This window comes from Sphaerodactylus townsendi, linkage group LG04 (assembly GCF_021028975.2).
Source record: "Sphaerodactylus townsendi isolate TG3544 linkage group LG04, MPM_Stown_v2.3, whole genome shotgun sequence".
Taxonomy (NCBI): Eukaryota; Metazoa; Chordata; class Lepidosauria; order Squamata; family Sphaerodactylidae; genus Sphaerodactylus; species Sphaerodactylus townsendi.
In genome coordinates, this window is record NC_059428.1 from 83,583,870 (window position 1) to 83,597,669 (window position 13,800).

The following is a 13,800-nucleotide window of genomic DNA, read 5'->3' on the forward strand; positions in this document are numbered from 1 at the left end:
GGAGACTGTCCTTATGCTATGGACTCCCAACGGGGGTGCCCCTATCCCTCATTGTTTCCAATGGGAGCTAATAGGAGATGGGGGCTACAGTTTTGAGGGTCCATGCTTTAGCCCTAAGACCAAACTGCACCAAACAGGGGAATTATCATTAGGGAAGTCTCCTGATGAGACCCTGAAAGTTGTGAGACGGTGCCTTCAGAAATATGCCCCCCACAGCCTGCAACCCCCATTGACAGCAATGCAGAAAACTCAATGCAGAACAGAGATTCTTGGGCAAATTTCTAGGATGTTCCTGCAGGGGATGTTCCTGCAATGTATTGGCACCAAAATTTCAGGGTATCATCTGGAGATTAACTAAGTTTGAGGGTGCAGTTTGGTTCAGGGGGGGGCCAGAGTTATGGACCCTCAAAACTGTAGCCCCCATCTCCTATTAGCTCCCATTGGAAACAATGGGGGATGGGGCACCCCCTTTGGGAGTCCATAACTTTGGACTCCTTGAACCAAACCTCACCACACTTGGGGAGTAGCATAAGGACAGTCTCCTGATGATATGCTGAAATTTTGGTGCTGGTATGTCTAAAAATGCACCCCCTGCAGGCACCAATGTCCTGGTGCAAAAGAAATTTGGTCGTGGTGGAGTGGCCGCCCATGGGGGGGGGGCATCCAACTCAGGTTTTGCCCAGGGCTACAGTTTGCCCAGGGCTGCCTCGTTACGCCCCTGCACTGAAGTTCCTCCCCTTCTCAAACCCCATTCTCCTCAGGCTCCATCCCCAAAATCTCCAGGTATTTCCCAATTAGAGCTGGCAATCCCAACTGGCATTTTTAAAAAAACTGCTTTCAGGACTGACCATAGTTATTATCCCACTCCGTGCATGCTACTAAGTAAAGTACACCACCAGCTTTCTTCAGCATCATTTATGAGGAGAAAATAGAAATGTGCTAGGAAAACATATAGAGACTAAATTATACATCCAAGAACTGGGTAACTTTAATGAGTTACAGTGTATTGTTCTGACATTCCATGGCTCATCATTTATTCTACATTTATAATGGAATAATTACATTTTTGTCTTTCCTGAGTTATAGTAAACTGTAAGCAAAAGGACTATTCGCCCCTACATATATTAAATTTGAAACCCACCTTTTACAAAGTAATTACTCCAATAATTTCTGTAGGAGATTTAAAAAAAAAACATCCAGCACTCTGAAGACAGTGAAGTTTTAATGTCCACAGAAATATTCTTATGAGAGGCCTAGAAGAAAGTTAAGCTTCAGAAGAAAACTGTTCTTTCCAACATTCAAACATCAATGTCACAATGTTTTATTACATCCTGGAAACAAATGAAAGTGCCACAGCCTCTCAAACATTTAAATACAATATTTTACTTTCTGGTTAATACAATTTCAAACAAAGTGCAAAGAATATACATAGGCCTAAAATCTTATACCATGATTTACAGTGCCTCGTCATGCCACCTTTGGCTTGCCACTTGCAACTCATGCTGTGGTTCTTTGGTTTTCTCACCACATGTTTGGAGTAGAAAAGCACCTGCTTCAATTCATTTTTACCAGTCAGTTTTCCCATACGGAAGACTGCAAGCCATATCAGGATTATGCCTTCTTAATGCAGATGCTTATCACCCATTAACAGCAGTGAGGAAAGGTAAGCGCCCATTTGTGGGAAAATATTCCATGTTTTATGGTTTCATTGTTATATTTTAGCCATTACCTCCAGAAAAAAAAGGCCTATAACAAAGTTGGACAATTCTGTATTTTGTTTGTTACCAGTTTCACAGCATCTAGTAGTAGCTGAGCAAAATTCATATTGTTACAGTCGCACTTCGATTCACATTCAGTTCCCTTTTATTACAAGTATAATACTGCACTTTATATCACAAATGTATAAAAATATGGCAGATAGTGTCATAACAATACTTTCTCTTAAATGAGTATAGTTTTAAAAAGACAATTATTTACCACTTTTATATATATTCATTTATGTGTGTGCATGTATATAATAAAAATAATCCTAATGCAATATATGTTAGTTTTTATAGAAACTATTGTAGCTGTTGCACTGCATCACAATGTTTCAAACGGCTCAAAATAATTTTACATTGTAACATAAGATATGATTATAACAATACAATAGTAGATCATAAATAAATATTACAAATCCTATCAAATATGGAAGTTTAAAAAACAAATAAAAGACGTACAACTGAACTTTAAACCCCTATTAGGGATACAAGTGTATCACATAAACCCCACATTAAAAAAACTTTAAATCTAGGCAGCAAGAATTTTTCTAAGGGCACAGGTCTAAAGACATTTCTTTTAACCACCAAAAGTGCCTATACAGCTTTCAGACAGATATGTGCACTAAGCTGGAATGTAAATTAAGAGAAAAGGGCAATAAGTTCATTCTCCCTGAAGTGCACATTCTGTTGTCATGGGATTAGATGAATGGCAATTCAATAAAGTTCATTTCATCATATGATCTCTTTCGATGCGGTCCTGAACAATAGCTTGATGTATTCAATATTGCACACACCTTTTTATAAAGCTGGTCTTTCAGTCCCTAACACGATCACCAGTACCACCAGACCCCTTGAAAAATCCTTGCAATAGTGTTTGTAGGAGTATTATTACAAGGCAGTCTCTTTTAGATCGTTCAGATTTGGCATTCGAGATCGGTTTGTTCGGTTGTATGAATGCCCATTCTGCCCACTCTTAGAAGGCATTTGATCAGGGTATGAAGTCCCATCACTGGCACTCCTGTTCACTGGGGAAACATGCCAGCTTGGTTCCATCTGGCTAGGGATCTGGAGCGTTGTTCTACCTTTTGACTGGGACTCTTGCCGTATGTTGCTGCTGGTGGAACCCTGACTTACAGGATGAATCCGAACTTCAGAAAAGGAAGTTTTAGCTGGCTGACTTGGTAGAGGCTGGAAACGGGGTTCAGAAGAAATTGAATGATTTGACGATGAGGAAAGATGCAACAGTTTGCGAAGAGATTTTAAAGGCTGATTCTGAAACAAAAAGAACGAGCCAGGCAAATGAATGAACAATTTCTTTGCAACTACTGAACAATGCTTGTATAGTCATTACATTATTAAAAATGGTGTGTGTTTTTTAATCCGTTTTCTAGTTTTCAAATACACAGGCAATCTAACTGCATTATCATAACTCAGAAATTTCATATGTATACATATTTGACCATCTGTAAGCAAAATGGATTGTTTTCTTGCTGAAGTTTCTCTGCTCTCTACACAATTACTCTATTTTGATGTAAATAACTCACCTTTTTCTTCAGTTTTTTATTTGATTATAATATTTCCATTTTTGCCTTTCCATTGTAGCTCAAGGTGGACTACAATTCTTAGAATTAAAAAACACATTAGCTATAGGAAAAACTTATTTACCTACCTTCTCAAGAACACAGTGCATCTTAAACCAAATTAAAAACTCTTGCAAGTAAAATGCCCTTACAGCATCTTCTCAAAGGTAGTATTGTCAGAACTGCAACTTGTTCCATATACAGTGCCTGCTAAACAGGGCACATGTTAGGGGTCTCAATGTATGGATGAAAAATTATGCGGAAAGAGTTTAATTAGTTAGGCCCTGGAGAACTTTCTAGGACAATTCAAATCTGTATAAAAAAGAAGGACTCCATCTGAACCAGAGGGGGACTATGCTGGTGGCACTGATTATCAAGAAAGTGGCACAGTAGTTTAAACTAACTCCTGCAGGAAAAACACAAATGCAGGCCATGGACCCTGTGATCCATGGACAGAGAAAGCTGGATGGGGGGGTGGTGGTGGATGGGAAATCTGTCACTGCCCCTGAACCCTGTGATCCATGGGCAGAGAAAGCTTGATGGGGGTGGGGGGTGGATGGATCAAAGGCAGAAGCGTATCTATGCAAACTGGAGCCCGGGGACAAAACCTGAATTTGGCGCCCCCCCCCCCAGTATGGGCAGCCACCCTTCCCCACCACGACCAAACAATGATTTTTTGCACCACCTCACAAAACACCCCCCACTTCCAGCAAAACATACATGGCTCTCTCGCCACCTCTGTCCTAATTTTGTCCTTACACCAACCCTGTGAGGTAGGCTGGCCTCAGAAACAGCTGAGGTAGGCCTCAGAAACAGCTCCAAGCCAGTTAGAGTGGAAATTAACTTTTAAGCATGTAAATCTCTCACAAATTACCCCCCATCAGAAGATTTACCAAACAAATATCAGCATCATCTCTCGCAGATCACCCCCCACTCCCAGCAAAACATACATGGCTCTCTCCCCATCAACTCTCCTAATTTTGTTCTTACATCAACCCTGTGAGGTAGGCTGGCCTGAGAAACAGCTCCAAGCCAGTGCAAGTGGAAATTAACTTTTAAGCATATAAATCTCTCACAAATCACCCCCCATCAGAAGATTTACCAAACAAATGACAGCATCATCATCAGTTCTATTGCTGCTGGGCTCCAGCTCAGCTTCCCTTGTCCTGTGCGGCGTGTGACTTAAGGGAGAATAAGGGACGCTGGGTCAGAGGGAGGGGAGGCGGAGCTCCCCAGTCCTGCTCCTGCGAGCACAGGGGGATTTCTCCCCTGCCCCCTGGACACTCCAAGCCACTGTACAGAGTGGGCGGGCTACAACAGGCACTGGCAGCAGTCGGCCAGGCTTGCTAAGGCCTGCTGAATCAGCCTGTGTGGAGAGACGTTTTGGCACCCCCCACGTGACCACAATGGACGAAGGAGGGGGAGATTCGGGCACTTGCGTGCCTGGCGGGAGGCCTCCGTGTGCCACATGTGGCACATGTGCCACAGGTTCGCCATCACAACTCTATAGGCAGGACAGGAAGGGATGTATTGGGGTGGTGTTGCTTTAGGTATCAAAAACTGCCTGGAGTCAAATAAATTAGAAAACATAATTAGAAAACATATTCCTCTATGGTACCAGTATGAGTGGAGAAACCAAGCCATAACAGCTACATAGAAGCTGTTGTATTATTACTAGTCTGAAGCTGATGTTGAGATAGGAAGGTGACTAAAGTGGAAAATGTTGTAATATTGAGTGACTTCAATTATGTTCCCATTGATAATATACATGCTGGAGTCATTATGAAGAAAAGTTTCTAGCCATGAAAAATGGCTAGATTTGTGTCAGAAATTAGTCATGAGGTTGACCTGTCCTATGAGAAATGGCTAAAGAATTTGAGTTGTTTCATTTATGAAAAAAATGACTACAGACGGACATGATAGAGGTTTATAAAATTATGAATGGGTAAAAAAAAGTAGACAGCAATTACTTTCTCCCCTCCATAATACTAAAACTTGAGGAACCCATCAAAGCTAATGGACAACAGAATCAGGACAGTTAAAGTATTTTTCCACAAGTAGTTATTATGTGCTGGTAGATGCAGGGAAGGCCGCAAGCGTAGCGGACTTTAAAGGGGATTAGTTAGATTGATGGACAGTAGGATCCATCAGCAGCTACTAGCCATGTCACCATGGGAACCTCTACATTCAGAGGTAGTAAATCTCCAGTGTTAGGTGGTAATATCAAAGGAAGACCTTGGTCCCTGTTACCTGTTCACTGGCTCTCCACTGAGTGAAACAGCATGCTGGACTAGATGGACCACTTCGTAAAAACACTTCTTAAAAATGTATAATATGGCACACACACCCCACCCCCAAGGAAGCTTATTCTATATGGGGAACTACTATGTAAAAGAAATGGTTGGTGTCAAGTGTGGCAACTTTAAGCAGGGAAACAAGAAGGCAGCAACCACAAGACAAAGGGACAAGTGGGTAGAGATTGGCCTTCAGATATACAGGTAGTAGGACATGAAAGGCTTTAAAGATTATAATCAGCACTCTGAACTGAACTCTAAAATAAACTGGCATCTAGCCCCTAATGTAACTAAGCTGCTGTGTTCTCAACCAGCTGTAGTTTCTGGATGGTCTTCAAGTGGAGACAAATACATAGTATTTCAGCCACAAAGCTATAAAAGCATGGATTTATGTGGCCATCAGCTAAGTCCAAGAGGCACGAACTGACAAACCAAATATAGCTGACAGAAGGCCTGCTTTTCAAACAACAAGACTGGATTTACAAGTACCCACAGACTCCAAACCAGTGATGGGATTCAGTAGGTTCGCACCACTTTGGCAGAACCAGTTGTTAAAATGGTGCTTGTAAACAACCAGTTGTTAAATTATTTGAATCCCACCACCGGAACCAGTTGTTAAATTATTTGAATCCCACCACTGCTCAGAACCTCTCTGCAAAAGTCCACTCCATCCAAGGGAAGCGGATCCATTCCTCTAAAACACTGCTCCCTGTCTTGTCTGAGTTCAATTTCAGCTTGTTCTGCCTTTGTCACTGGACCCCTGCCTCAAAGCACTGGTTCAGACTTGAGATAGATGCATTTGTGATCTTAGATTTAAAAAATCGAGCTGAGTATCACTTGTGTACCATTGACTTCTAACCCAGGCTTTGGACAATCAAACTTGGCAGCCCCATGTAAAATACTGAAGAGCATGGGTTACAAAATGGAACCTTGAGACATTCCATAAGACAACCCATTGATTCTGGTCTTCTGGTTAAAACTCTTTTAATTTGACAAAACAGACTGAAAAAATTGAAGAACTACTCTGATACCAGTCCCATATTGCAACCAATGAATAATGGCGGCACGGCCAACTGTATGAAAGATTGCTGACAGATCTAACAATACCAACAAGGAGAGCTTTCTTCCATCTAAGTGAAGACTGTCTACCAGTGCAATCGAAGTCATCTCTATTCTGAAAGCAGACTGAAATATGTAAATGGCAGGTATATCACCCCCAAATCCTTGAAGCAGCTCTGCCATAACATGCTCTATCACATCTCCCAAAATTAAAAACTGGAAACAGGCATTTAATTGACCAAAAATGAGGTGTCTTATTAAGGATTTTTAAGCAGAGGTCTAAAAACTTTTTCCTGCAATGTTGAAGACACAACGCCCTCCATCAGCAAGTACTTACCAACTGCACCAGACATCTTGAATATTTTCCCAGAAAGATTTTTAATGTCAGAATGGGCATGAATCAACACTACAGCCCAGGGGCCGTGTTAGCATCCACTGGCAAGATCTGTCTGAATAAGGAAAAGGAACAGCATGTCCTGTTGACATATCAGCCTCGCCTCCAAGACACCTGGTCCTGAGTCATGCATTTGTGAGGTTCGTTGCTGATGAAGTATCTCTCATCCTTTCTGATTTGGAGGTCAGGCTGATATGTCAACAGGACCTGCTGCTGGTTTTTCTTGTTGTTGGCATTTGTGGGAAAATGATTCTGCAGGCTGATTTGGGCATCCTTCACCATTACAGATTCTATAGAATCAGATATGAGACAGCATTCTGTTGTCCATCCCTCCTGCTTTGTCTGCCAGGGGCATTATTTGACTAATTTCATAAGCATCATTGCTAGAGAAAGCAGGAGAGAAGGATGTACTAAGGGGAAAAATTGGGATAGTAAGTCACACTTCCTTCCTCTTCCAGTTCTGTGGTGGTTTAAGCTGTCTGAGTTGCAGCCAAGCCACCCTCCCTCTCGAATTCACTGCAGGATGAACCATCTGCCAAGATATCACAGGGATCTTAAAATGGAATCAAGCAGTAACTTCACTTACATGACTTTGTATCTCTGTCATTTTGTCAGAATGCCATTCCTTCTGCCTGCTAGTTGGATGACTAGATGAGTGAATAGCTTTCTGTAATGCCAAAAGATCTTGACTATCACTTCCAGGCATCTGCAAGACACATAAAAATGGGACGCTGATAAGTTTCCAAGAAGAAATGCACTTTGCTGCCTCCCTTCTCTCTGCCACCCAGATCTAAGCAATTCAGGTGAAGCCCATTATTGCAACTGAATTGCAATATTTTTAATATCTCTTTAATAATCATAGTATTTATAAATGCCATGCAGATTTGTTATAACCTCCACCCTTAAAGCATTCACATGCTGTTAGTCAAGTCACTGTAAGAAAGAGAGAGCAATTAAATATGTGCCTTGCTGTATTTATTCCTCATTTTAATAGCATTCCAAACAGCTGTTAAGATCATGAGCCACTTCCACAAAACTGAGGAAAAATGAGCTTAACAGAATTACTGAAATTGATAAGTACTATCCGTGGAAGCCTTTTACTGTCCTTCAGTCAAAAGGAAAGAAGTTTTAGGCAAAATAAAATCTCATCAGAAAAAGCTCTTTGGCAATTTGAAAAGCTAACTAATGCAGAGTGAAACTGTGGTTGAAAATACCTTTATAAATACTACTGAGCCTGCTTGCAGAGGAAGAGGTAGTCTGGTATCAGGAGATATAACTAAAAACTTGTTCTGCTGTAAAGTAAAAAGGGCTTTGTCCTCCCAACTCTCAAGGAGTTGATTACCATGAAATATAAAGAATGCAAAGGGCATCAAAATACATTATAAAATAACTCTGTAGAAAATTAACTTATTAATGATTATTTCTGAAACCAAACAATTTTCTCATTTGTGGAACTGGCTCAGAATTCTTAACTTCTATGAAGAGACTGTGATCCCCATGGGAAAAAAAATACATGCTGCTGTGATCAGTGAAAAAAAATTTACTGGAGTATTTTTTCAGTGTTACCATTCTTAAATATTAATACCATGGGTAGAGTGACTACAGGAATCTTTTTCAAAGAAGAGCTATGCTTTAAGTGATTCTTTGAATTAAAAAGAGGAAAGAGAGATTTCTTGATGCTTGGTTTCTCCGCCTTGATGGATTCTGTCTGCAATATAAGATACAAAAACTAATTGCATAAATAATTGTAATTCAGAAGAATGACCCTTGCCTCTTAACCTGCACATATACTAACAGGTCCTTATTTTCATATTATGTCTGCCTTTTCTTAACTATGGCATGATCAGATTAATTGCTCTGCTGAATTAGAACCCTTTAATAGAAACACTTCCTCTACTCCTACTATATTTAAATAACATACATGTCAAAGTCTGGGTTTAATAAACTTAATTTACCTTAATTGGCTTTTAGGTCAACCATATGAGCAATGGCTATGGCCTCACCATCGCTACCTTGCAAATGGGCAAGATCTGCAATTCCCCATACATGTCGGTTCCCTGATGTGTTCCCCCCAGAATGGCTGACCTGAGAAGGTCAAGAAGGTTCCTACATATCTGGCATTTTGAAACAGAATTGTTCAGGAGGGTATTTTCATAAAGGAAATAGGGCTACAGTGTAACAGCTTGGTCCAGCAAAATGCATTGTCTTTCTTCTTAGGTAACACCACGTTCTGTATTGTTTAACTTGTCATAATTAACACGTAAGGTTTGGTCAGAAGATAGCCCTGTTTCAAATTTCTGCAATCCTGGTCCTATAACATTGTTTATTGTTGCAGCATCCTATTGATTGCATTGATTTACATTGTGTAATCCACCTTGAATATCAGTCAGAAATAAATATCATAAACAAGTAAAATAAATATGTGATTTTTGGATGCAACAGAAGTTACTTTCACAAAGTGACTGTTGGATCTTTCATAAAATGACACACTAGGTCCAGATACAACAACTTGTGAGTGAACTTTGAAAAAGTTTATTTGCATAAAAAGAATCAAACAAGTCCCTGCGGGACCGCCTCTCCCCATATTGCCCCTTAAGACCCCTCTGCTCATTGAAGGAAAATTTGCTGGTGGTCCTTGGCCCAAAACATATCTGGCTGGCCACTAAGAGGGCCAGGGCCTTTATGGCCTTGGCCCCTACATGGTGGAACAGATGGGAGATCAGGGCCCTGAAGGACCTGAATTGTTTCCGTAGGGCCTGTAAAATGGAGCTGTTCCTCCAGGTTTTTACATCTGGCCAGCTGGGTCTTAACTGACACTCTCATTGCTAGTGGCCTCCTGGAGACATATAAGGGGTTGGGTTGTCACCATCTATTGAAACTGTGATTTTGTTTTTTATGGTGGTATGTTTTTTTTATTTTTTGTTGTACTGTTTTACATTATTGTTGTCCGCCACCCTGAGCCCTGCGGGGAAGGGTGGGTTACAAATCAAAAGATAAATAAAGGAAGTAATTTTAAAAAATGTACACATTTGAAGAACCAATGAAAATTTATGCCTGAACAACCTTTAGGGCATCCCGAGGCATTTCAGAATTATATCAGTAAATAGACATTTATTTGGGTGAACATGAGAACATGTCAAGGGCCATGTACAATGTCTTGAGCAATTGAAAAAATGTAGCTACATTATAAAATGGCCCCCCAAAATAGCTCTCCTAATTGAAATTTCCAATTGTATAGAATTTTCCTTGCACGGAAACCTTGGGAAAAATGTAATTTTTAAGGAAGCGCTTGATGATCAAGTAATATCCTGCTAGGGACAACCTACTTGTCTTGATTTTTAAGATCTAGAACAGTGGTTCTCAACCTGGGGGTCGGGACCCCTTTGGGGAGTCAAACGACTCTTTCACATGGGTCGACTAAGACTCTCTGCATCAGTGTTCTCCATCTGTAAAATGGATAAATGTTAGGGTTGGGGGTCACCACAACATGAGGAACTGTATTAAAGGGTCACGGCATTAGGAAGGTTGAGAACCACTGATCTAGAACAAGCAGATAAATGTCTTAATATTACAAATCCTCAAACACACAGAATATTTTAGGTGTTATCACCTTCAGTGCCTTGCTGCTAGGATCTCTGCAAAAGAGGGATGGGAGTTGGCAGCTACGATTCAAAATATGTGGGTTTCATTTTTATTGAAAACTAGCAGGGCACCCATGCTTTGCTACACATACTTCATCACAGGCTCTCTATGAATTTCGGGGTGACAGTCAACATACTTCTTTACAGCCTGTTTGTGAATGTTGGGGTGACATGCAAAATATTTCCTGTCTGTGGACTGATGGGTTTCACATATTTTGCAGCAGCTTCCTGTAGTTGTCTTTTTCTAATGCAATGTGTTATTGCTCTCTTTCACCTGGTGGGCTCCAAAAGACGTCATGTGGAAGCAGCCGTTGTATTTTTGGGATGCAGAAAGGAAGTGTTCTGCAACTGGATGCTGATGAGTGAGAAGGCCGTGAAGAGGTTCTGGGTAGGGTTGAAGGGCAGGGAGCTGGACTGTACTGCCACTGCAGCACATTCCTGGGGACTCATCCTGCCACTTCAGAGCACGACACCAAGCACAGGGTGATCGGAGGTCGAGAGCAGTAAACTTGTCTGCACAGTAATCAATCTGATGTCCATATGCAAAACCCAACAAATGTTTAGTAGTCCAAGGTGATAGTGTGGTTTATAATAGGTTTTGATTGTATTTGGCTGTAGCAGTGTTGTTAACGTGAGGGTGGGTGGAGGAGTACTTTTTCACAGCCTGTCTATTAACTTCGGGGTGACATTCAGCATGCTTTTTTGTAGCCTGTTTGTTGAAGCTGGTGGTGTTTAACTGTCAGCCTTAGAATGTTCGTGCAGAATGTCTGTGGACTGGGGCTGGTTTACTCTTAGAATGTTCACGCAGATGGCCAGAGATGAGCAGTTAAAACAGTAAATGTGTAATAACTCGAGTAAAACTGAATATTTTGAAAAATCCTTTCTTAGTGAGCACCTAAACCGGTGTGCCAAATTTCAACTTTGTAGGTTCGGTGGTTTTTGAGTTCTTTTGATGAGTCAGTGGTATTTCGCATTTATAGATATAGATGGAACACTCTATTGTAATGACAAGTTCACTTCAATTCTATTGCTGTCAACTTGCAGTAGTGAAGCTATAGTAGCATCCTATGTACAAAGATATACTAGATCAGCTGCAGACTCATCATAGAGGTCTTTAACAATATTTTGGAATTTTGGTTGTACTAACAAGATGCCCAATTCACTAATAGCCACCCATTTGGTTGTACTAAGAAGCCCAATTCACTAACAGCCACTATTCCTATGTGTTTCACATCACCTCTGTTCCCATTTCTGTGTTATATAACAACTATGAACAATGTATCTAACCCTGGGGGATAGCAGCATCAATCCATGGCGGGTCACTAAACCAACAGCTTGAGCTGAGTCAAGGTTAACTAGGCAGTAGAGCAGTTCATACTGACTATGAAGCTGTGGTAATATTGACACTTGCATAAAAGTTAGGAAAACTTCACAGGCTGAATTCAACTAAATTTCCTGACCATTCAGTCAGCAGCTTTCCTAGAAAAAGGCCTACTGAATTTTGCTTGTTTTTTGTTCTAATTTCTAATAATACAGTTATACACATATTTTCACACTCATGACTACACTGCATAATGGGTTTCAAGCCTGACAAACAATTCTTCTGAAAATATTTCTGGCAAAGATATTCTGACAAAAAAACAAGATCGTAACAGAAATGCAAATTAAGCAGATTTTTTAAACAATATAAATATCACAGCAACAGACAACATTAATTCATGCAAACATCACTTAAAACATTCATTAAAAGCATGGTGGATTTCATAACAGCTCAATAAGTATTCTAATTATGGAACATAATAATATGCATTATGTTCTCTGTTCTATCTAAACATTGGCAGCAGTAATGTTGATCTAATAATCAAACAGAAAAAAGTCCAATGGAATTTCATGATAACTATGTCTGGGATTGTGACTTGAAAGAGGAGTTCAGTATGCTAAAGAATGAACTGATACATTTAAATACATTACTTTTATATTTAAGAAACATAATCAGTCTTTTGAGATCCATTTTTCTGTATGATTCCTATAAATATGACAACATTATAAAGGAATGAATTCTGAGTTCAATAATATGATAGTCACAAGTTCCAATGGCATGCTGCCTACATTCATTTTTCCCCCTCTAAAGTGTAATCATATCTGCACCCACACCGACAGATACACACAAGTTGTATTCAGGTGTTACAATTCACTTGTTTGTCCAGGACCGACAAAAACAATTTAGAGTCTCGGGTGTTGGGGAGAAAACAAAGTCCGATTTGCCCAAGAGCCCGCATTTGGATGTTATAACAAATTGACATTTGACTAAAGGCTTCAATACTAGGAAGCCTCCAAGCATGCTTTGTGAACCAAGGGGGGCATTAGTGGGGAGGACTGAATACATGAGCATGGCAACAAGCTATGTTTGTGTCTCTCATGAACAAACAAGAGGTTAGTTGCTCAGTTGGAATCAGAAACTTAACATGCTTTGTTATATAACTGGTCTACTCTGCAAAAAGCCTACATTAATCTACTGGTGGTAGAAAGTGCCAACTTATGACGACGTAGTGGGGTTTTCAAGGAAAGAGATGAACAAAGATGGTTTGTCACTGCTTGCCTTTTGTAGCAACCATGGACTTCCTCGGTGGTCTCCCATCTAAGTACTAACCAGGGCCAACCATGTGTAGTTTCTGAGATCTGATGAGATCAGGCTGGCCTGGACCATTCATTTTAAGGCAAATTCATCTACTGCTCAGGAACTACTGCTCTATCAATGTCCTACTTGTTTCATTACAAACGTTTGAACAAATGAGTATCGGACCATATTAAAATGTATTACCTAAAGGAATGTCTCTATCCTTGGGCTAGCCATATAGCTACATACCTCAGCTTCCTGAGTTCAAAAGAAGTATCCTCAAATACCACTTTTTAAATAGGCTTAATTCAGACATCATGAGAATATACTGGAACGTGCACCTTTACAAACTTATTTAATTGGTTCCATTTTTCTTACTCTGTTGGACTTGTAGCTTTTGCACTAGTGCTTTAGTTCAATTGTTTTATTGCTGAATGATTTATTTTATTTTTGTG

General features: G+C 40.3%; 1 protein-coding gene across 3 annotated transcripts in view; it reads right to left on the reverse strand.

Moving 5' to 3' along the window:
- Nucleotides 1-966: 966 nt before the first annotated feature.
- Nucleotides 967-13,800, reverse strand: part of CDKL5 (cyclin dependent kinase like 5) — an 82,416-nt gene continuing 69,582 nt past the window's right edge. For 2 of the 3 annotated variants that reach the window (XM_048493644.1, XM_048493645.1), the window contains exons 16-18: nt 8,673-8,795; nt 7,674-7,793; nt 967-3,032 (exon numbers count right to left, since the gene is read on the reverse strand). In XM_048493644.1, coding sequence (XP_048349601.1) covers nt 2,649-3,032; nt 7,674-7,793; nt 8,673-8,795 — 627 coding nt within the window. In that variant the 3' untranslated portion in view covers nt 967-2,648. The remainder of the gene's footprint in view (nt 3,033-7,673; nt 7,794-8,672; nt 8,796-13,800) is intronic. The other variant, XM_048493646.1, reaches the window with a different exon arrangement.